Genomic DNA, 24433 nt, shown 5'->3' with positions numbered 1-24433 from the left:
AACAAAGTTGAGGATAGCATCAAGTTGGAAGAAAAAAAATACAATTCAGCTGAAATTAGTGGTGATACAGAGGATTGGAAAAGTTAACAAAAGATCACCAAAAAGAGGGAGAAACTAGAATACAAGTAATATCAAAATGGAGTGTAGGAGTTGCTTTAACTGTATAAAAAGGAACAAGCAGGCCAAAGTGAACATAGGCCCCATTGAAAATGAGGCTCAGGAAATAATGGGGAACCCGGAGTAGTCTCGTAAAAACTTTGCAACAGTCCTTTTTGCAGACGATACTATTAGCATTTAAAAAAATACTAAGTAATCAAGGGCAAAAAGCGGAGACGAAATAAATGAAATAACTATCATTAGAAGAAACAGAGTAGGGAAACTAATAGGTTAAAGGGAGATAAATTGTCTGGACCTTGAGTTGCACTCTAAGGTATTAAAGGAAGAAGCTACAATAATAAGGGATGCGTTGGTAGTAATCTGCTATGAAATATATATTTAGCAGAGCGTTTAGAAATGCATTTTATAATCAAGCAGAGTCAGCATGGCTTCATGAAGGAGAAATCGTGCCTGATTATTAGAATTTTTGAGGTAATGAACAGAATAGATAAATGGAAATCAGTAGGTATAATATATTTAGATTTTCAAAAGGTACCAAACAAAACATCCTTAAAAGAATTAATTAGCATAGATAGAAGATTGGGTAAGAAATAGAAGGCAAAATTGGGATCATATCTTACAAATATTGTCGCAGACACCACCATTATCATTCCCAGGTATGTCCTGTCCCATCAGCAGGTCAAACGCAGTCAAGATAGTGGCAGGGTGGCATTCAATCAGGAGGGAATTGACCTCTAAGACCTCAGTGTTGACTCCGGACTCCATGAAGTGTCATTATTCCATATCAAACATGGGCAGAGAAACCTCCTGCTGATTCCCATCTATCTCCCTTTGCATCCTAGCCACAGCTGATGAATCATTATTGTTCCATGATGAGCAGTGAGCGTGGCCAGGGTACAGAGTGGCTCGGTATTACAACTGTTGGCCTTATTTTTTTTGTTACTGACTCTTGGAATGAGTGTCGTTGGTTGGGCCAGTATTTATTGCATGTCCCTAGGTGCCCTTGTGAAAGTTGTGATGAGCGGCCTTCTTGAGCTGCTGCAGTACATTTGGTGTGGGTAGCTCCACAATGCTGATAGGGAGCGAGTTTCAGGATTTTGGCCCCGTGGCACTACAGCGACGGTAGTATGTTACCAGGATGGTTAGGCTAGTGAGTAGCTTGGATGGGTACTTGCAAGTGGTGGTGTTCCCATATATCTGCAGCCTTTGTTCTTCTAGATGGTTGTGGTAGAGGGTTTGGAATGTGATCTGGCTGAGTCTTAAAGGACATAACTGCTAGACTGGATCTGTTAATGGGTGGTGAAGGAGCAAGAGAAAAACATACTTAACCACCTCATCCCCATTTTGACTGTTGCAGATGCATCAGTCTGACCGTATTGACCTAATAACTCAAGACTGACTATCAAGGAGGCACTCTGGGCCATCAGCATTAGCAGAATTGCATTCATATTCTGAAACTTCATGGCTCATCCTTTTCCTTAGAGTCATAGCTTTTACAGCATAGAAAGAAACCCATTGTGCCTGTACTGATCAGCAAGCATTCATCTATTTAATCCCATTTTTCAGCACTTCGCCTTGTGTGTTATGACATCTCAACTGTTCATCTAAATAGTCCATAAATATCTGGAGGGTTTCCACCTCTACCACACTTCTAGGCAGTGAGTTCTAGAAATGTACACACTTTTTTTTTACTCCTCACATTCCCTCTAAACCTCTTGCTCTTTAATTAAATCTGTGCCTCCTGGTTATTAACCCCTTTTAACTGAGGGGAAATATTTCTCCCTATCTACCCTGTCTGTGCCCACACTCCTTTTGTACAACCCTATCAGATCCCACCTCCCCCTGAACCTTCTCTGCTCCTCCAGTGGTCCCCAGTCTTCAGCCAATTCAGATTGTTCCATGTGATATCAAAAAATAGTGGAGATACTGAATACTGCAATGGCCATGGGCCCTCTCAACATTTCGGCAATAGTATTGAAGACTTGTACTCCAGAACTTGTCACTTCCCTCACCAGCTGTTCCAGTACAGTTACAACACTGGCATCTATCTGACAGTGAAAAATTGCCTTAAATATGTCCTTTACGTGAAAAATCGAGGCAATTACTGCCCTATCAGTCCACAGTCAATCATCAGTAAAGTGATGGAAGATGTCATTAAAAGTGCAAGCAAGTAGCACGTGCTCAGTGAAGCCCAGTTTGTGTTCTGCCAGGACTATCCAGCTCCTGACCTCATTACAGCTTTGGTTTAAACATAGACAAAAGATCTGAATTCCAGAGATGAGGTGCATGTGACATCCCTTGACATCAAGGCTGGTTAGACCACATTTGGAATATTGTGCACAGTTTTGGGCCTCGTATCTCAGGAAGAATGTAGTGGCCCTGGAGCGTGTTCAAAGGAGGTTCATGAGAATGATCCCAAGAATGAAAATCTTCACATATGAGGAACATTTTGAGAACTCTGAGTCAATACTTGATGGAGTTTAGAAGGATGAGGAAGGATCTAATTGAATCTTACAGAATATTGAATGGCCTGGACAGAGTCGTTGTTGGGAAGATGTTTCCATTGGTGGGAGGTACTAAGATTCATGGGAACAGCCTTAGAGTAAAGGGAAGACGTTTTAGACAGAGATAAGGAGAAACGTTTTCAGCCAGAGAATGGTGAATCTATAGAATTCATTGCTACAGGAGGCTCTGGTGGTCAGGTCATTCGGTATATTTAAGACGGAGATAGATAGGTTCTTAAGTATCGAGGGGATCCAAGGTTATTGGGAGAAAGTGGGAAATTGGGATTGAGAAACATGTTGGCCATGATTGGCAGAGCAGACGCAATGGGCTGAATGGTGTAAATTTTGCTCCTATGTCTTATGGATCAAAACTAGCATCAAGAAGCCAAGCAACACTGGAGTAAAAGGGAATTGGGGAACCTCTCTGCTGGTTAGAGCTCTACCCAACACGAAAAGATGGTTGTGGTTGTTGGAGATCAATCATCTCAGCTGCAGGACATGTCTGCAGGAGTTCCTCAGGGTAGTGTCCTAGGACACTCAACCTTCAGCTGCTTCTTCAATTACCTTCCTTCCATCATAAGGTCGGAAGTTGGGATGTTCACCAATGATTGCACAATGTTCAGCACCATTCACAACTCTTCAGATACTGAAGCAGTCCTTGTCCAAATGCAATAAGATCTGGACAATATCCAGACTTCGGCTGACTTGTGACAAGTAATATGTGCGTCACGCAAATGCCAGGCTATCACCACCACCAATAAGAGACAATCGGACCATTGTACCTTGACATTCAATGGTGTTAACATCCCCACTACCAATTAGGCTGGCGATTACCATTGATCAGAAATTCAACTGGACTCATCACATAAACACTGGCTACGAGAGCAGGTCAGAGGGTAGGACTAATGTGACTGTCCCACCTCCCAAAGTCCGTCCACCATCTCCAAGGCACAAATGGAGAGTATGATGGAATACTCCCCACTTGCCTAGATGAGTGCAGCTCCAACAACACTCAAGAAGCTTGACACCATCCAGGACAAAGCAGCCTGCTTGATTGGCACCACATACACAAGCATTCGCTCCCTGCATTACCGACGTTCAATTGCAAGATGCACTGCAGAAATTCACCAAAGATCCTCAGACAGCATCTTTGAAACCCATGACCACTTCCATATAGAAGGACAAGGGCAGTAGGTATATTGGAACACCTTCACCTCTGAGTTCCCCTCCAAGTCCCTCACCATCCTGACTTGGAAATATATTGTTGTTCCTTCAGTGTCACTGGGTCAAAATCTTGGAATTACCTCCCTAATGGCATTGTGGGTCAATCCACAGCATGTGGACTGCAGCAGTTCAAGAATGCAACTCACCACTACCTTCTGAAGGGCAACTAGGGACAGGCAATAAATTCTGGCCAGCCAACGATGCCCACATCCCACAAATGAATAAGTTAAAAATCAGGAAAAGGACCGCAGCCTGTCTATTCACACCAGTCCATGCAACATCTTTGTAAATCTCTTCTGTACCCTTTCTTGTGCCACTAGTGACCAGAACTGCTCAAGCTGTGGCCTAACTAATGTTATATACAGCTCAATCATAACTACTTTGCTCTTTCATTCAGTCCCATTTGCCTGCTTGACCATTTTATCTACCTAAATTTTCTTGGCTGTCAGAGTTGGCGGTACAGAGTCATATCACCATCCTTAATTGCCTGCTCTCCAAATGCTTCTGGGTAAAAGACCCTTGATGAAGTTCAACTTAAAAATAAACCCGGTATGTATTTAGAGTCAGCATAACATTGAGAATAAAACCGGAATACTGCTGAAAGTACTCAGCAGGTCTGGCAGCAGAAGTGTCAGTGTATGATGAATTCTTATTGGACATGAGCTCCAGCATTGTAAGCAACTAGACTTAAGTACTTAGTATTAAAAGGCAACAATTTCAATTTACTCTAACAGTTTAATCAAAAATAAGTCATGTTTTGTAACCATATGTGCAAGTTTTGCTCATATTGAAGATCATAACTGTACAAAAATTAATTATGAAAGCAAATCTACTTTAAATTTGTTTGGAAGAGCAAAGTCTTACAGGATAGTACAGGATGTGGCCATTTGTCCCACATGTCCCTGTTGGCTCTATGCCAGAGTAACTCGGCAAGTAATCAAAAAGCCACAATTGAATCTGTCTTCAACACATGCACAGGTTAATGGATTCCAGATTTGAACCACCATTGCATGCATTTTTCACCATGTCAGCATATATTAAATAAAATTATATGCAGTAAATGCAATTGATCATGTTTCAATTTATGTCAAAGCAAACAACTTATGGGCGGTATGGTGGCTCAGTGGTTAGCACTGTTGTCTCATAGCGCCAGGGACCTGGGTTTGTTTCTATCCTCGGGCGATTGTCTATGTGGGGTTTGCATATCCTGCCTGATTCTACCTGTCTTGCTACTTTCAAAGATCTATGGATATACACACCAAGGTTCTTCTGACCCTCTGTTCAGTGATCCAATCATTCAACATGTACTCCCTCGCATTGTTAGTCCTCCCAAAATGCATCACCTCACACTTAGCAGGATTAATTTCCATTTGCCACTGTAATGTCATCCTGTAGGCTTTCTTCTTTGCTATTTGCTACACCATTTATTTTTGTGTTCCTGTGAACTTACTGATCATGCCTCTTGTATTCATGTCTAGATCAATAATGTATAAATCAAACAAAAAGAGACCCAGCATTGAACTCTCTGGTATACCACTGGATACATACTTTCAGTGACAAAGACCCTTTCGACCCTCTGCTTCCTGTCACTGAGCAAGTTCTGGATCTAAATTGTTCTCATTTCATGCATTCTTAATTTATTAACCAATCAACCATGCAAGGCCTTGTCATAAGGCTTACTGAAGTCTTTGTAGACTTTGACAACTGCACTATTACTCATTTACAAATGTCTTTACTGTCTCAAAAAATTCAGTCAAATTCAACCCCCTACAAAGCCATGCTGACTATCTTTGACTGGCCCTTGCCTTTCCAAGTGGAGTTTAATTCTGTCCCTCTTTTATTTTTAGTTTCATTACCACAGATGTTAGATTCAGTGGCTTGTACTTTCCTGTTTTACCCCACCATCTTGCTTAAATAATAGTACCACATTCCAATGCAACTCCCACAGTTGTATACCAGTCTTCAACTTCTCCAATACCATGGAGCCAGGACATCAACCCTTCTTCAATGAAGAGTGCAGGGGGGCAAGCCAGGAGCAACACCAGGTATACCTAAAGATGAAATGTCAACATATTGAAAATACACTTCTTCATGTAGTGTGGCACTATTGCTGTACTAAATGGGATAGAACAACTGCAGCAACTTGAGACTGGGCATCCACCAGCAGCAACTGAACTGTACTCCCAACACAATCTGCAACCTCATGGCCCAGGGTATCCTCCACTCCATCCTACCAAGGGATCAACCCCGGGTCAATGAAGTGTGCAGGAAGGCATGTCAGGGACAGCACTAGGCATATCAACACATGAGGTTTCAATCTGAAGAAGCTACAAAAGAACAACAGACTGGCAAGTATCAGAAAAAGTGATGGACATTTTAAAACCATGCAGTGGAGGAGATGGCTTCATAAATATCTGCATTCTCTATGGTTAAGGAGTGCAGTACGTCACTGCAAAAGATAAGGTTGTGAAGTCTTTATTAACAATTTTCAGCTAGAATTGCCAAGTGGATGATGCATCGCTGCCTTCTCCAGGGTACATTTTCCCTGCATCTAGCCTATCCAGCCCTGTTAGAATTTTACATGGTTCAGTCAGATCCTCCAGAGTTCCCAAGTGTCACAGATCCTGGTCTTCAGCCAATATGATTTAATCCACATATCAAGAAACTGCTGGAAGCACTGGAGACTGCAAAGGCTGTGGGTTTTTTTTCCAGGTCTTGCTGCATTTGAACATGGTTTGCTTCAAATCTGAGATGTTGTAAATGGTGTTGAATATTGAGCAACCATGCTTACTTCTGATCAATTGTGAGCACTGTTTGATTGTTTTATGGGATATTTGCAAAATAATACATTATGAAATTGTGCCACTAGAAGTCTTAACATTTTTCCTCAAGTCAACATGATAATTGTCTTTACTAAATGTATAAGAAACTTCAAGAAAAATGTTCTTGACAACATTAAAGTTTGGACATTTAGTTTTATGAGCAAATTGGTCTGAAATTTTATCAGTCTCCTGATTGTAGTATTAGTTTTGGAGTGTGAAAAATCATTGATATTTATTTTTCTAATTACTTTTGTCCAGCAGCCTGGTTCTCGAAGTGCACACGTTGGATCAGATGAGAAAATTGGCAACAGGGATTCGAAGGCTGGACCTTTTGACACATTCCCTTGTATAAGTAAACAAAATTATGTTGAAAAAAATAATTGCAAATAATCCAGTGTCCATTTTGTTTGTCATTATGATTATGAAAGTTGTCAGTTTTAACAAAAAAACCTTTGTGCCTTTCGATTGACATTCGAAAGTGGGGCTATAATTATTCATTTAAAATTGATGGTTTTTGCAAGATTAATCTGTGTTTGGTTTAAAACAGCTGAGAGCATTTGTTTGAGGCATTGCTGGTTTGTTTGTACTTCCAGCTGATAGAAACATATAAACATTTCCAGATCCTAGTTTCTTCAAGCCAGCTCCACCATTCAGCATGATTATGATCGTCTGTTTGACTGTTTCACTGTCCTGTTCTCACTTTCTTTCAAAGCCCTTGATTCCTTTAATGCTTAAAAAAAGTCTCTTGAATATTCTGACCTCGGCTCCCTAGTCTTTTGTGGTAATGAATTTCACAGGTTGATCTCATTGTTTTTTCACCTCCTTCCTAAGTGGTCTACCTTGTATCCTGAAACAGTGACCCCTGGTTCTAGACTTCCAAACCAGGAGAAAAAGCCTCCCTGCATTTAGCCTATCTAGTCCTGTTGGAATTTTACATGTTTTAATTCGATCCCATCTCATTCTTCTGTAACTGTAGTGAACAGTTGAACCAATATTTTCTCCTAGGGTAATCCTGTAAAATGAACTTTCGCTGCATATTGTGGCAAGTGTTTTTCCCTCTTGGAAAGGGAGATCAAAGCTGCACACAGTATTCCAGGTGTGGTCTGACCAAGTTCCTGGACAACTGCGTTAAGACATCGTTACTTCTGAACTCAAACATTCTTGCAATAAAGATTAAAATACAATTTACCTTCCTCGCAGTTTGATGCGCCTACCTGCCCACTTTCATTGACTGGTGTACATCCACATTTCCCAATATATCACTATTTCAGTTGTACTGTGCCTTTCTGTTTTTCAAACCAAAGTGTATCGTTTCACACGTATCCAATTTGTACTGCATCTGTCATGTTTGCTTTCTCACTCTGTTTGTCTGGATTGTTCTGAATCCTCTTTATATCCTCCAGTCAATCGAACCTAGCTTTGTGTCGTCGACTTTTAAGTGGTCCCCACATCCATATCATTTAACTATATTATGAATAACTGACACCCAAGCACTGATCCCAGCATTAAACCACTAGTTACTGCCTGCCACCTGGGGAAAAAAAGCCCACTTATTCCTACACTCTTCTGCTCTGTCACCCAGTTCTCAATCAATATTAGATTATCACCCCAATCCCATGTGCTTTATTTTGCCCATAAGCCTCTTGTACTAACCTCTTAACAAAAGCGTTCTTGAAATCCAAACACATCTCTTTTATGTAGTCCACTAGTTACATCCTCAAACAAATCTCCAGTTGATCACTTAAGCCTGATGTTCCTATCATAAGCCCATGCTGACTTTGAATTCTGTTACTACGTTTCCCCACTACGGTTTGGGGTAATTGGCTTGTAATTTTATTGGTTCTCTGCTTTTCAAACTTTTTTTAACATTTACCATCCTTCAATCTGTAAGAACTGCTCCAGAGTTCATAGAATTTTGGAAAATTACCACCAATAGATCCAGTATATCAGGGACATTTTTCTTTAATGCTGTGGGATGCAAATTAACAGTCCCTGGGTATTTGTCAGCCTTTAACCGCACGGCTCAGTGGTTAGCACTGCTGCCTCAGCGCCAGGGATGCAGGTTCGATTACAGCCTTGGGCGACTGTCTGTGTGGAGTTTGCATGTTCTTTGGCATGGGTTTCCTCTGGGCGCTCTGGTTTACTCCCACTGTCCAAGGATGTGCAGGTCAGCTGAATTGGCCAGACGAAATTGCCCATAGTGTTAGGTGCATTAGTCAGAGGGAATCTGTTCTGGGTGAGTTACTCTTCGGAGGGTCGGTGTGGACTTGTTGGGCCGAAGGGCCTGTTTCCACACTGTAGGGAATCTAATCTAGTCTAATTTCTCTGTACTTTTTTCCACTGGTATGGATTGTCTTCAGTTTCTTCCCCTCGCTATATTTGAGTTCCCTAGCATTTCTGAGAAATTATTTGTGCCCTCTTTTGTGATGATTGAGGAAGGCTCTTTTTTTATATGTGTAAAAAGTGAGGTCTGCAGATGCTGGAGATCACAGCTGAAAATGTGTTGCTGGTTAAAGCACAGCAGGTCAGGCAGCATCCAAGGAACAGGAAATTCGACGTTTCGGGCATAAGCCCTTCATCAGGAAAGGGCTTATTGTTGATTCCTGATGAAGGGCTTATGCCCGAAACGTCGAATTTCCTGTTCCTTGGATGCTGCCTAACCTGCTGTGCTTTAACCAGCAACACATTTTCAGCTGTGATCTCCAGCATCTGCAGACCTCATTTTTTTTACCTGTAGTTATTTAAATACTTAACCTATTTTTCTAATAAACCTGTTCAGAGATGTAAACACACCTCTGGAACAGGTGGGACTTAAAACCTAAGTCTCTCGGTCCAGGGATAGGGACACTAGAAGGCCACTGGATAGTAAAACTGTTCACTCAAAATTGCCAACAGTTGACCATACTGTTACTAATTTATTATCTTCAATTAACTTCTGCTTTGAGACTATTGTTATAAGCTTGTCATTCCCTACCTCCATTTCCCCTCCCCACCCCCAAAAGAAAACTTGTTCTGAAACTAGTTATTTCATGTAGGTTCTGCAGACCTGCAGCAGATGTTTCCCACGCCTCCATCCTTGGAGCAGCATGGCCCAGGCTACTCTCCAATGAATATTAATTGCAAAGAGTTTGGAAGCTTGGATAACACCCCAGGAATGACTCTGGATGGCCACCATTTTACTGCAACAAGCCTAAATCATTTCAAGATTGAAGTGGAAGAGGGAATGGGTAGTCCTAAACCTTCAGAGATTAAGGTAACAAAATTAAGATAGTGTAATTTCCAAAATCATTTTAAGTCTAACCCTAACATTTTCAGTGGATTCTGTTATCATGAACTTTATGCATTTAATTAATTGTATGGGCTGATATGTCATGCATTCATACGCTCAAAGATTTTAGTGTTATGCCTCTGATAATTTATGCAGTATTGAAACAAGTTGTATTTATGTAGTTTATTATACATTATTTAAAGTTTTTTAAAAATCCTAAGATAATGGAAATGAGACAAAGTGGAGTGATGTGCTTTGAACGCTGTCTATTGGGAAAGCATTGTTGTTAACCTCTGATAACAAAACTTGATCTGAAGTTGTCTTTTTTGGCCCTTCCTCAGGACTTTTCTTATGTTTATAATCCTGAGAAGTGCCAAGGTTATGTGGGGTGTACTATGTTTGCACCATTGAAAATCTTACCAAGCCAGTGTCTGCCCCCTGTAAAACTCCCAGAGGAATATCGCCCTTCATGGACTGTGGGCAAGTTGGACCTGCTTCCTCCTGTACCTCCCATGCCATATATCCGTGACATGTAAGTTTGAGTTGCAGTTTTGTACAGTAAGTGTGGACGTAACTGAACTCAACCGTATAAAAAGAAATCAAGCATATTGGTGCCATTGAACCAAGAGATTTAAAAATTTTTGTAGTTATTATATTCTTATAGAGCAAGACGGTTTTCTATGGCTGTGATGTCAATGAATTGAATTGAATTGAATTGAATTTATTGTCACGTGTACCAAAGCACAGTGAAAAGTTTTGTCTTCCGAGCAATACAGGCAGACCACAGAGTTAAGTATCACAGATAAGTAAGTAATAGGTAAACAGCAGCAAAAACGAAGGTACAGGCGAATGCTGAGAGTTTGTGAGTCCATTCAGTATTCTAACAACAACAATAGGGTAGAAACTTTCAAAACCGGCTGGTGCATGTGTTTAGGCTTCTGTACTTTCTTCCTGATGGTAGAGGTTATAGAAAAGCATTGCCACGGTCAGATGGATCTTTGAGAATGCTGGTGGCCTTTCCTTGACAGCGGGCCTGGTAGGTGGATTCTACAGATGGGAGGGGTGGCTTCTGTGATTGTCTGGGCTGAGTTTACTATTCTCTGTAACAGTCTCCAATCTTGAATGGTACAATAGCCATACCAAGTAGTGATACATCCAGACATAATGCTCTCAATGGCGCACCTATAAAAGTTGGCAAGGGTATTCACTGTCATGCTAAATTTCCTCAGCTGCCTGAGGAATAAGAGACACTGTTGGGCCTTTATAACCAGTGCATCCACATGAAGAGCCCAAGAAAACTTGTTGAGGATGACCGCTCCCAGGAGCTTGACAATCTTCACTTATTCCATCTCTGTGCTGTTAATGTGTAGGGGAACATGAGTAACATCCCACTGAAAATCAATAATGAATTCATTGCTTTTGTCGACATTGAGAGCTAGGTTGTTCATGATAAGGAGATCATGAATTTAAAATGTCGAGAATTAAGGTTTGAGATTCGGACCTCGCTGTGCTTTCCTGCTGGGAATAATAGCGGCTGTTAAGGGAAGGTTGTATCTATATTTGAAGCAGGGAATATACAGTGCATGAGAGAGCAAATTTATTTGGCAATTAAAAACAGAAAATGCTGGATTGACTTAGCAGCTCTGATAGTATCTGCAGCAAAAGAAACAGTTATGTTTCTGTGTTTTTTGCCAGATCTCCTCCTTCCTAACTTTCTTGCTGAACAGCCTTGCTGGCAGCCTCTAAGTTCTCAACTAGTATTGTTCAAAAAGTGCCATTAGCTCTGAACTGTTATGTACAACAGATGGTGATGGCGGCGTTATGGATAGACATTAACATCAATGCGAATTTAGATCTAGAACTCTTACAGAGCAGGGGCCAACATGTATTTAGTGTACTTATAACACTGAAAAGTCTACAACTCTCTGCTATGCTAGCATTATAGCTGTTTATGATTTGAATCTCTGAAGATAAGTGGCAGCAATGCGTCTATTTAGCTGGAGAAGTTAAGGGTTTTTTTTTGAAAAACTGGACCAATGTAACATTTTGTCTGCTGAAACCTATTAATGAATGCAAGTATGCTAGGACCATAACACTATATGCCTGTGTAACAGCTAACATAGAAATAGGAAAACCACAGCAATACCTCTAATTTAACCTAAAGTTGAATGCAATTTTAGAGAAGATTTGTAGCTCAAATTTGCTCGCTGAGCTAGTAGATTTGGTCACCATGCTAGGTACCATCATCAGTGAGCCTCTGATAAAGTGCTGGTGTTCTGTTCTGCTTGGTATTTGTGTCTTGGTCTGTTGCGGTGATTTTTCTGAGATGCTGCAATGCCCAGGAACTAAGAGAAGCTGAGGAAAAACACTGTACTATGTATTCAGGAACAATAGGTACCTGATAAGTGCAGTCCGCTGATTCCTACACAACAGACCGAAACAATAAGGCACAAAGACTCTAGGTACTCTCCCATACATTAAAAACATCTTTGAGATGTCGACTAGACTACTCCGACTCTAGGCATTGTGGTAGCCCACAAACCTGTCACCGCACTGAAACAACAACTGATGAATTTAAAGGACCCCTTACCAACAACCAGCAGAACGAATGTCACGCATAAAATACCCTGCAAGGACTGCAACAAACATAGCATTGGACAGACGGGCGGGAAACTAGCCACCAAAAGACATGACCAACTATCACTAATATCCATACACACAGATGAAGAAGGGCACCAGTTCGACTGGCACAATACATCCATCCTGGGGCAGGCTAAACAAAGACATGCACAGGAATTCCTAGAGGCTTGGCATTCAAACCGGAACTCAATTAACAAACATATCGATTTGGACCCCATTTACCAACCCCTCATTAAAAAGAACCAGAAGTGATATCACCCACCACAACAGACCAAGACACACACATAGCAAGTGGGACAGAACACTGGCGCTTCACTGGAGGCTCACTGATGATGTTACCTAGCATGGTGACAAAATGTCTGAGAACAAATCTACCAGCTCAGTCAGCCAAAGTTACAACCTAAAATTGAATTTCGGTGCATACTTAAGTGTTCTTGTGTTGAGATGAACGAATAACCTGTTTTATTGTCTAGAAATATTCCAAGTGTTGGAAGTGGTATGGATCAGGATTACATACAGACCTGCACACCACAAACGCATACCCCATTTGGAGTGACGAACAGTGCTCCTCCAAGTAATGGTCCTGGTGTTCTTCCATCACCTGCCACTCCACGCATCTCTGCACCAACTCCAAGGACACCAAGGACCCCACGCACCCCTCGTGGATGTGGGGGTCCAGCCAGTGTTCAGGGCTCTGTAAAGTATGAGAACTCTGATTTATATTCACCTGCTTCTACACCTTCAACTTGTCGTCCACTGAATTCAGTAGAACCTGCAACGGTGCAATCCATTCCTGAAGCGCACAGTCTTTATGTGAACCTAATCCTATCTGATTCCATCATGAATCTCTTTAAAGATTGCAATTTTGACAGCTGCTGCATCTGTGTCTGTAACATGAACATCAAAGGAGCTGATGTTGGATTGTACATCCCGGACCCTACCAAAGAGTCACAAAACCCATGCACATGTGGATTCAGTGCTGTCATGAACCGAAGGTTTGGAAACAACTCTGGGCTCTTTTTGGAAGATGAGTTGGATATTATTGGGCGAAACACAGACTGTAGCAGTGAGGCTGAAAAGCGATTAGAGGATCTCCGGAATATTTCTGTTGAACAGGGGGAAGGAGGCACCAAGGAGCCCGAAAAAGTGCCTGACGAGTTAATATTGCTACTTCAGGACCAGTGCACTAACCCCTTCTCCTCATTGAGATCAGTGGATCCTTCAGTAGTGGCAAAATTACAAACAGTGGGACCGCCAGTGCGTGTGGAGGATAGAGACTATTACAGGGAATGTTACACTGCTTTGGAGCAGGGATATCAGTTTATGGACAATATGTCAGGTGGGAAGCTTGATGAAACACTTGTGAAGAACTCTTGTTTACATCTCTGGTCAAGAAGAAATGGTGAGTTACTCGTAACAGTCTGCCAGAAGTAGTGTTCATTCATATGTTATTCAGAAATTGACTAATTTTGTTTTAAGTTAACAATAATGGTGTTTTTTTTCTTAATAAGATTAACAATCTTGCACTAATTGCACTTCCCTGTTATAGTTCAAGTATTTGTTTTCTTAAAAAAAACCTTTGGTAAGTAGAACGTTCAAAAACTTTCTAGGAAATTTGATTTGAAATTCATCTAAAGAAGTGCTCCAGTTTCCTAAAAAAAAAAGTTTGAAATTTATCCATGTTTTCCTTCATTATTTTTGCATGGTAATATCAGACAAGCTATTCAGAAATAGTTCTAGTTTTGAAGGATGCTTTAGAGTCTTTGAAGTAGTTCCAGTTTTGGACTTGTTTCTGAACGCAACTTGAATGCAACTTTATTGCGTTATCAAACTATATCAACCCTGGTTGCCCAGATGTTTTCAGCACTCGACAAGTGTAACAGCCCATTGCTGTATAGAAAAGACTGCTATAATTTTATTTCCACTGTGGTTGGGTAACAGATTGTGGAGGTATGTTTCCTTCCATTAGCTTGTAGAATGGTTACAGCACAGGGTACTGTTCAACCCTTCATGTCTCGTCTGTCTGCAAGACCAAACCAGCTAGTTCCACATCCCTGCCCATTCATCAGAACCATGCAATTTTAAAAATTTTAGATTCAGTCATGAGTTTCAAATGCATTTAACTCCACTATACTTTTTTGTACAATGCATTCAAGATTTTGACCACCTGCAATTTAAAAAATGATTATTCTTTTGTAATGGTATGTTCTTTTCCTGTTAATCTTTCACCTGTACCCTCTGGTTGTCAGCCCATCTACCAGTGGGAGCACTTTCTGTCTACAATATTGTTGATCCTTCACGATTTGCAAAGGTGCTTTTATTGTTAAAGAGTGGTGCCATTGCTCCAATGTTTCTTTCCATTGTAATATTTCCCCCTCCTTTTGCTTATTACTAGTTCTTAACCCTTTTTAATGTTGTCTGGAATGATTCTGAATGCTGGCTTGCAGTAGTTTTACAGAATAAACAACAAAGAATATGAAGGAAATATTGGCAGCTTTCATTTTGTGGATGTCCTAAAATACATTGCAGTTATTAATGTGGGCATTGTTTTAATAGAAACCTGGCAGTCAATTTCATGCCGAGGTGAGTGTCTCAAATAGCGCTGAGTTAGTTAAATAACTATGGCATTTGAGAGAAAATGTCTGGTTAGGGCACTGCAGAATGTCTTGTGGACGATTCCTTCAAAACAATATTTCTCCTATTATGTCCTCCTTTTCAGTTCATCAGAAGAAACTGATTTATGCTATTTCAATGATGATTTAATGTTTCAGAATGTGGTAAGATCCAGTGTTGCATTCTGATGCCATCTGTAAGATCAGTCTGAATGCTTGCATGGTTTTGTGTTTTTTGTAGCTTGTTTGTTGTTAGTTGAGCAAACAGCTCTTAATTTGTAATATCCAAAATACTTTACTGTTTATTTCACATCTGGATTTTGAATAAAATCATAGTCTCCCAACACAGAAACAGCTCTTTGGCCTAACTCACCCATGTCGATCAGGTTTCCTAAGTTGAACTTGTCCCATTTGCCTGTGTTTGGCCTATATCCCTCTAAACCTTACCTATCCATGTCCCTGTCCTAATGTCTTTTAAATATTGGAATTGTATCTGCCTTTACCACTTCCTCTGGCAGTTCCTTCCATATTTGCACTACCCTCTGGGGAAAAAAGTTTTCCCTCTGGATCTTTTTAAATCTTTTCCCTCTTATCTTAAACCTATGTCCTCTAGTTTTGGATTCTGAACCTAAAAATTGCAATTAGGTTGTTAATTGATGAGGGCTTAACATGTCTGTATCACTCACCTTTTTAGTTTTGGAAGGATTGTTGATGCATATTAAATAAACAGATTTATTACTCCATTAAAATAACAGACTTGTTACAACATATGTTACAACCTTTAAAAGAAAGGAATCCCTATAATGCCAATGGGGAAAAAGTAATGTTGGGCAAGATTTCATTTTTTTAAAAAACCCGGTGTCAAATCATTCTGAAGACCTAATCTAGCATTGTTAAGTTTGTTAATTTCAAATAAAAATTCATGTTTTTTTATTTAATCAATACAACATGCTTTTCAAGTATTTACTTGAATTACTTCCTGAACAGTTGTGGCATCACCAGTGATCTCAGTCTTTCTGGTTTGGTGTCCATTATAGTTGGTTGTCATCTCCCCATTCAGTTGTTTGACACTCTCAATACATTTGCCACATTCCATCTGAAGTCACCAGAAATTGATTAGAATTGACAATGTCCGAGCTTCTAGTCCTCCTGTCACTTCTGTCACAACAGTTCTGATGGCACATAATCTCCAGGGACTCCCTTTGCTGATTTTAAGTAGTCCAGTGACCTCTGACATCACTAAGCCTGCAACATTGGGTTGTGTCCAGTCAATAATCCCCTGCTTTTCTTGAATTGAACGCTCCATCTTTTCCATTTGTGTAATATACACAGTAACAAGGCTTCTGCTATATTGTCAGAGGTTTGTTTCAATACTAGGATTTGTTCTAAGCTGCCAAACTGAATCATTCATGAAGTGCCCTTTTTCTTTCCACACTCAGGTTCTGAGTCTGCTAAATTACCGATCACACAACAGGCTAGGATCCTACCACTGTGATTCTCTTTAGCTTTTCATTCCCATGGTAACCCCTGGTCACATTGTAATTTCTTCAAATCTGTTGATGCCATAATCAGGAAACCAATTGACCTTATTTCAGAATATGTCTCTGATCACATTGGTCTTAAAGGGAACATTGTACAAACAGAGAACACAGCTTTTCCAAAAACACAAGTCATCACACGTCATAAAGATTTTTTTCTGTTTGTCTCTTGATGGCAGCAACTTTAGTTTTTATCATAAAATGAAACTTAAAGAAATAATTATTCTGAAGTTTTGAGCATAAGCCAACCCATATTTATAACCTTTCTTAAAAGCAGTAAACTTTTGTTGATTCTTGCTCTTCCAGCTGTGGATGTCAGCATGCTGTGTTCGCAAGATCTTCTACGTCTTCTTCTTTCCCTTCAGCCTGTTTTGCAAGATGCCATCCAGAAAAAACGAGCTGTTAGGTCATGGGAGAGTATCCAGCACGTGCAGGGTCCTCTCACTTGGCAACAATTCCACAAATTGGCTGGTCGGGGATCTTATGGTAAGCTTTTTTGGACCTTTCACTCATTACTTTTGGATGTGAAATATTTTCAGAATACATATATAACACACAAATACGGATTTTAAGAATGAAAACAACTCTATAAGAGTGGTGTTTTAAGCATATTTTTCTTATGCTGTTTTTGTCTAATTCTGAGAACACTGTCAATTCACTATGGCATCTCCATTTCTTTTATTTTCCACTGATTGTTCTCATACCTTAAGTGAGGCCAGTATTTTTGAACCAGCCAGGTCCCCAAAGATTAAGATCAGTTTCTTCAAGTATTTGTTTCACTACTTCAACCACTTCTCATTAACAATACTATTGCCATAAATGCTGCTGTACTATTGAACAAATGCCTTACTGTTGAGACTAGTTTTCTTTTTGGCTGTGCTGGCCCTTGAAGTCTGTGCACAGTAGTGTTGATACCAACAGCCCTGCACAGAACCTTGGAGTGGCTGCACGCACAGGCAACTGGGCAGTTTGAAGGGAGCATTGGTTAATGCATGTGTTTTCAAAATAGAAATGACAGTAATGAGAATCTTTTAATATTGTTTGTGCATTTAAGTAAAAGCAAAGCCCTAGACTAACTCAGCAGGCTTGGCAGCATCTGTGGAGAGAGAAAAACAGACTTGATGTTTCGAGTCTGATATGATCATGCAGTCAAGGGAAGATACAGGATAGATGGGGAACTTTTGGAACAGCATGAAGTCGACCAAAACCCTTGAGTGTCAGGTGCAGAAAGCTTGAGACAAGGGTGTAGATGGGCAATGTTACAAAGGTCAGACGGCACGGTGGCACAGTGGTTAGCACTGCTGCCTCACAGCAACAGAGACCTGGGTTCAATTCCCGACTCCGGCGACTGACTGTGTGGAGTTTGCACATTCTCCCCGTGTCTGTGTGGGTTTCCTCCGGGTGCTCCGGTTTCCTCCCACGCTCCAAAGATGTGCGGGTCAGGTGAATTGGCCATGCTAAATTGCCCGTAGTGTTAGGTAAGGGGTAAATGTTGGGGTATGGGTGGGTTGCGCTTCGGCGGGTGGGTGTGGACTTGTTGGGCTGAGGGGCCTGTTTCCACACTGTAAGTAATCTAATCTAATCTAATATATTTGGAGTCAAATAGGACACTGGGATTTAGAGCAGTCTGGTTCAGTTCATTGTTATACCTTAAGTGGGGATGGAAATTATGATAGAGATATGGAGTCAGTAGTGGAAGCTAGAAAGAGTGACCTTGAAGTTCCCAGTGTTTAACCAGTGGAAGTTACAGTGCATCCAAGATTGAATGTTAAGCAAGTGGCCTGGTAAAAAGTCAGTAGAGGATTTGATCTAATTGGTAGATAAGTAGAATTGAGTTCCTTTAACTTAGATGTGGATGCTGACCCGAAGTATAGCCAACCAAAGGTTAGCAACCAGATATACAAGAAAAAGGAATCTTAGTAGACTAGAAAGCAATTCAGCTCAACAAGTAAAACTGCTGCTAGAGATGGTTTGGCTACAAATAGACTAGCAAGGGCAGATCTGAGTAAGAAAACACTCTTAAGCTGAACAACAATCTTAGCAGTGGGGAAGTGGGGGGGGAAGATGGAATGTTGGTCTCTGCTAAAGGGGTGTGGAGAATTTGAGAAAGGTTGGTATATTATAGTCATGGATCACATAATTTGGAGGCTTTGGAGATGGGGTAGTAGTTTTCAAGAAAGGGATAAGGTTGTGCTCCCAGGAACAGTACCTGGTGGAAAGAAAGTAGTTATGATATCGGTTACAAAAACAGAAATTGCAGGTGAAACTCAGTAGGTCTGGCAGTATCTGTGGGAAGAAAGCAGACTCTTCACTGGACTTAAAATATTAACTCCACTTTCTTCCCATAGGTGCTACTAGATGTTCTGAGTTCTGCTAGCAATTTCTGCTTTTGTTTGCGATCTCCAACATCCATATTTATTTTATACTGACATCAGTTACCATGGGGATCAGGGAAGAGAAGTTGTGTCATCAGCACTAAATTAAAAGCAAAATACTGTGGATGCTGGCAATCTGAAATAAAAGCGCTGGGGAAAGTGCTGAGGCCATAGTTTGGTTACGAAGAAGTGTCAAATTGATCTTGAAACATTGACTTTGTCATTCGGTATAGATATTTATATTGTCAGACCTGAGCTTTTCCAATTTGTTTTTATTTGGATAGTCAGCTGTTTAATTGGAATGGGATTAAGAAAGGAGAAGGTAAGTCTCCTGAACAAAATTGAAGAAAACATGAGAGCAGATGGGAGAGTACCTGAGAGTTTGAGAAGTTGGGATTGATTTGCTCTGCTGGGAAAGGAAAGGAGGACGACACAGCAGAGGCAGCTGAAAGAATGGATTCATTTTTGAACATAGAACATCGAACAGAACATAGAACATAGAACAGTGCAGCACAGAACAGGCCCTTCAGCCCACGATGTTGTGCCGACCATTGATCCTCATGTATGCACCCTCAAATTTCTGTGACCGTATGCATGTCCAGTAGTCTCTTAAATGTCCCCAATGACCTTGCTTCCACAACTGCTGCTGGCAATGCATTCCATGCTCTCTCAACTCTGTGTAAAGAACCTGCCTCTGACATCCCCTCTATACTTTCCTCCAACCAGCTTAAAACTATGACCTCTCATGTTAGCCATTTCTGCCCTGGGAAATAGTCTCTGGCTATCGATTCCATCTATGCCTCTCATTATCTTGTATACCTCAATTAGGTCCCCTCTCCTCCCCCTTTTCTCCAATGAAGAAAATTCAAGCTCAGTCAACCTCTCTTCGTAAGATAAGCCTTCCAGTCCAGGCAGCATCCTGGTAAACCTCCTCTGAACCCTCTCCAGAGCATCCACATCTTTCCTATAATAGGGCGACCAGAACTGGACGCAGTATTCCAAGTGCGGTCTAACCTAAGTTTTATAGAGCTGCAACAAGATCTCACGACTCTTAAGCTCAATCCCCCTGTTATTTTGAGTCATTGGGTCAGTGCTGAGTTATGGTATTACTCCTTTTTATGATCAATGAGGGGTTGATTGATGGATTGTCATTTAACATGGCGTAACAAGTACTGATGCTTTCTGCAGAGAAATACCTTGTTTGTGATACTTTTATTGTGAGCTTGGGATGCTCCAATGTGCTTAACAACCAATAAATTTCCTTTGTGAAGCAGAATTGATGATGTTTAGTAGGCAGCTAGGCTTTAGATAAACAAGGTCCCAAAAATACAAAACACACCAATGACAAGCTAAAAGTTGACCAGAATGCATGATCAATTCTATTCATTTGAATGATGCATTACAATGTTTTATGACTACTGTAAAGGGTAAATAGGACCTCCGTTTTGACCATGCTTGAAAGGATAATCATCATTCCTCCAACAATGTAATGTTTCCTTAGTGCTGTGTTTAAGTTTCAGCTACATTATGAGCTCAGGTCTCTGCAGTGGGATTTAGATCTAGAATGTTTTGATTTGAGCAAGAGTGAACCGCTCAAAAAGCTGATGTTAAGCTCCCTTTGTGCTCATTCTGCAGAAATGCTAATAGCACTAAAGAGCACTTATTGCTTTGATTTGGACTAAAATGTATCTTGTATGTGAATGTGGGAAAGGTTTCAATGGTCCTATTTCAAAAATAAATGGTGAAGAAACTAGCACAGTTCTTAATGCCTTAAGTCATGCAAAAGATTCCATGACACCTATTTATTTGAATAAGTCTTGCTCAGACATCAGTAAGAGTGCATTCTTCAGCAAGTCAAACCTGGCCAAGTACCACTTGATCATTCATAAAGTGATGGAAGGGGTAGTCTGTAGTGCTATCAAGTGGCACTTGCTCCTAATAAACAGCTGACAGACATTCATTTTGGGTCACTCAGCTACTTGCCTATTACAGCCTTGGTTTTATCATGGACAAAAGATCTGAATTAGGAGAAAGTGAGGACTGCAGATGCTGGAGATCAGAGCTGAAAAATGTGTTGCTGGAAAAGTGCATCAGGTCAGGCAGCATCCAAGGAGCAGGAGAATCGATGTTTCAGGTATAAGCCCCCCTTCAGGAATGAAGAAGGTATGCCAAGCAGGCTAAAATAAAAGGTAGGGAGGAGGGACTTGGGGGAGGGTCTTGGGAATGCAATAGGTGGAAGGAGGTTAAGGTGAGGGTGGTAGAGGGGGTGGGGGCGGAGAGGTTGGGAAGAAGATTGCAGGTCAAGAAGGCGGTGCTGAGTCTGAGGGTTGGGACTGAGATAAGGTGGGGGGGCGGAAATGAGCAAGCTGGAGAAATCTGCATTCATCCCTTGTGGTTGGAGGGTTCCTAGGCTGTATATGAGGTGCTCTTCTTCCAGGCGTCGTTTTGCCATAGTCTGGTGATGGAGGAGCCCAAGGACCTGCATGTCCTTGGCGGAGTGGGAGGAGGAGTTATAGTGTTCAGCCACAGGGTGGTCGGGTTGGCTGGTGCGGGTGTCCCAAGGGTGTTCTCTGAAATGCTCCGCAAGTAGGCAGCCTGTCTCCCCAATGTAGAGGAGGCCCCATCGGGTGCAGTGGATGCAGTAAATGGTGTGTGGAGGTGCAGGTGAATTTGTGACGTATATGGAAGGATCCCTTGGGGCCTTGGAGGGAAGTGATGGGGGAGGTGTGGGCGCAAGTTTTGCATTTCTTGCAGTTGCAAGGGAAGGTGCCAGGAGTGGAGGTTGGGTTGGTGGGGGCTGTGGACCTGACAAGGGAGTCGCGGCGGGAATGGTCGTTCCGGAACACTGATAGGGGAGGAAAATATATCCTTGGTGGTGGGGTCTGTATGGAGGTGGCTGAAATGACAAAGGATGATACGATGTATCTGGAGATTGGTGGGGTGGTAGGTGAGGAGTAGTGGGGTTCTGTCCTGGTCGCAATTGGAGGGGTGGAGTTCAAGGGCGGAGGAGCAGGAAGTGTAGGAGATGCGGTGGTGAGCATCGTTAACCACGTCTGAGGGGAAATTGCGGTCTTTGTAGGAGGCCATCTGGATTGTTCGGTATTGGAATTGGTCCTCCTGGGAGCAGATGCGGCGGAGGCGAAGGAATTGGGAATATGGGATGGCGTTTTTACAGGGGGCAGGGTGGGAGGAGGTGTAATCTAGTAGCTGTGGGAGTCAGTTGGTTTATAGTAAATGTCCGTGTTGAGTCGGTCGCCTGAGATAGAAATGGAGAGTCTAGGAAGGGGAGGGAGGAGTCTGAGACGGTCCAGGTAAATTTGAGGTCGGGGTGGAAGGTGTTAGTAAAGTGGATGAACTGTTCAACCACCTCGTGGGAGCACGAGGTAGCATTGATACAGTCATCAGTGTAGTGGAGGAAAAGGTTGGGGGTGGTGCTAGTGTAGCTGCGGAAGATGGACTGTTCCACATAACCTCCACTCCCGGCACCTTCCTCTTCAACCGCAAGAAATGCAAAACTTGCGTCCACACCTCCCCCATCACTTCCCTCCAAGGCCCCAAGGAATCCTTCCATATACGTCACAAATTCACCTGCACCTCCACACACACCATTTACTGCATCTGCTGCACCCGATGTAGCCTCCTCTACATTGGGGAGACAGGCTGCCTACTTAAGGAGCGTTTCAGAGAACACCTCTGGGACACCCGCACCAACCAACCCAACTGCCCTGTGGCTGAACACATTAACTCCTCTTCCCACTCCGCCAAGGACATGCATGTCTTTAGCCTCCTCCATCGCCAGAACCATGGCAACACGATGCCCGGAGGAAGAGCGCCTCATCTACCGCCTAGGAACCCTCCAACCACAAAGGATGAATGCAGATTTCTCCAGCTTGCTCATTCTCTCCCCCCCGCCACCCAACCTTATCTCAGTCCTAACCCTCGGACCCAGCACCACCTTCTTGACCTGCAATCATCTTCCCGACCTCTCCAACCTATCACCCTCACCTTAACCTCCTTCCACCTATTGTATTCCCAAGTCCCTCCTCCCTACCCTTTATCTTAGCCTGCCTGGCACACCTTCCTCATTCCTGAAGAAGGGCTTATGTCTTAAACATTGATTCCCCTGCTCCTTGGATGCTGCCTGACCTGCTGCACTTTTCCAGCAACACATTTTTCAGAAAAGATCTGAATTCCAGAGATGAGGTGAATGTGATTGCCTTTGACATCCAGGTAACGTTTTACTGTGTGAGACAAGATTCCCAAGCAAAGCTGACATTGCTTGTTGAAATCATACTTTGCCCAAAGGAAAATGGCTGTGGTTGCATCTCAGTTCCAGGACACCACTACAGGATTTCGTGAAAGTGGATACTTTTCATCAATCTATTAATAAGTGTTGTCTCACACCTCTAAAGCAGGTGGGATTTGGACGTGGGCACGGTTTGACATGCTATTACTGTGCCAGAAGAGTCCTTTCAGGATCTTTCTAGATATTTTCTAATCGACCTATTCAGAAATGTTGTTCTACACCTCTGGTGCAGGTGGGACTTGAATCTCTGTTTCCTGACTCAAAGTTAGCAACAGTACCGTTATGCCATAAGACCATCATCGGGGTAAGGTATTTTCTATTCAGCTTGTTCATGGATGTTATGACACTTCTCTGGAGCAGCTTGGACTTGACTTGCCCCAGGATAGGGTCACCTGACTCAGAGGTAGGAACACTACCATTGCACCATGAGACCCCTTGAGTTCCCAGGCCCAACCATTTTCAGCTGTTTCATCAAGTACCTCCTGTCATAAAGTGCGAATATATGCTGAAGATTGCACAAAGTTCAGGACCTTTCATCATGACTCAAGCAGCCAGCATTCCTGTGCCACAAGTTCTGGGCAACAATCAGGCTAAGACTGATGAGTAGCATGAATATTGCTTATCATGTAAGTGCCATGTACTGACCACCTCCTCAAAGAGAATCAAGTCAGCATTGAATACTTTACTTTTAATATCTTTGGTGTTACCATTGACAAGAAACTGAACATGGACCACTCATAAGTATTGTGGCTACAAGGGCTGGTCGTATGTTAAGAAATTTGCAGTAAATAACTCATCACCTCACTTCCCAAAACCTGTCTATAAGGCACAAGTCTGTGATAAAATGTTCTCCATTTGCCTGGGTGAGTGCAGCTCCAAAGATGCACCAGCAGCTTGATGCTATGTAGGGCAAATCATCATGTTGATTGGCACTCTGTCGCTACCTTCAACATTCATTCCCTTCCCCGTTGATGCCTGAACCAGCATTGTGCACCATCTACAAGATTCATGTCAGCAGCTCATCAGC

The 24433-nt window shown here is 41.9% G+C and overlaps 1 protein-coding gene across 2 annotated transcripts in view; it reads left to right on the top strand.

Moving 5' to 3' along the window:
* med13a (mediator complex subunit 13a) overlaps positions 1-24433 on the top strand; it is a 232041-nt gene that overhangs the window by 160319 nt on the left and 47289 nt on the right. The window contains exons 14-18 of one of the 2 annotated variants that reach the window (XM_060847924.1): positions 6929-7019; positions 9703-9920; positions 10277-10467; positions 13049-13977; positions 17032-17211. In XM_060847924.1, coding sequence (XP_060703907.1) covers positions 6929-7019; positions 9703-9920; positions 10277-10467; positions 13049-13977; positions 17032-17211 — 1609 coding nt within the window. Of the gene's footprint in view, positions 1-6925; positions 7020-9702; positions 9921-10276; positions 10468-13048; positions 13978-17031; positions 17212-24433 lie in introns of both variants that reach the window. The other variant, XM_060847923.1, reaches the window with a different exon arrangement.

Source organism: Hemiscyllium ocellatum, chromosome 31 (genome assembly GCF_020745735.1).
Source record: "Hemiscyllium ocellatum isolate sHemOce1 chromosome 31, sHemOce1.pat.X.cur, whole genome shotgun sequence".
In the NCBI taxonomy this organism is placed as follows: domain Eukaryota; kingdom Metazoa; phylum Chordata; class Chondrichthyes; order Orectolobiformes; family Hemiscylliidae; genus Hemiscyllium; species Hemiscyllium ocellatum.
This window is presented reverse-complemented; position numbering and strand designations above follow the sequence as displayed.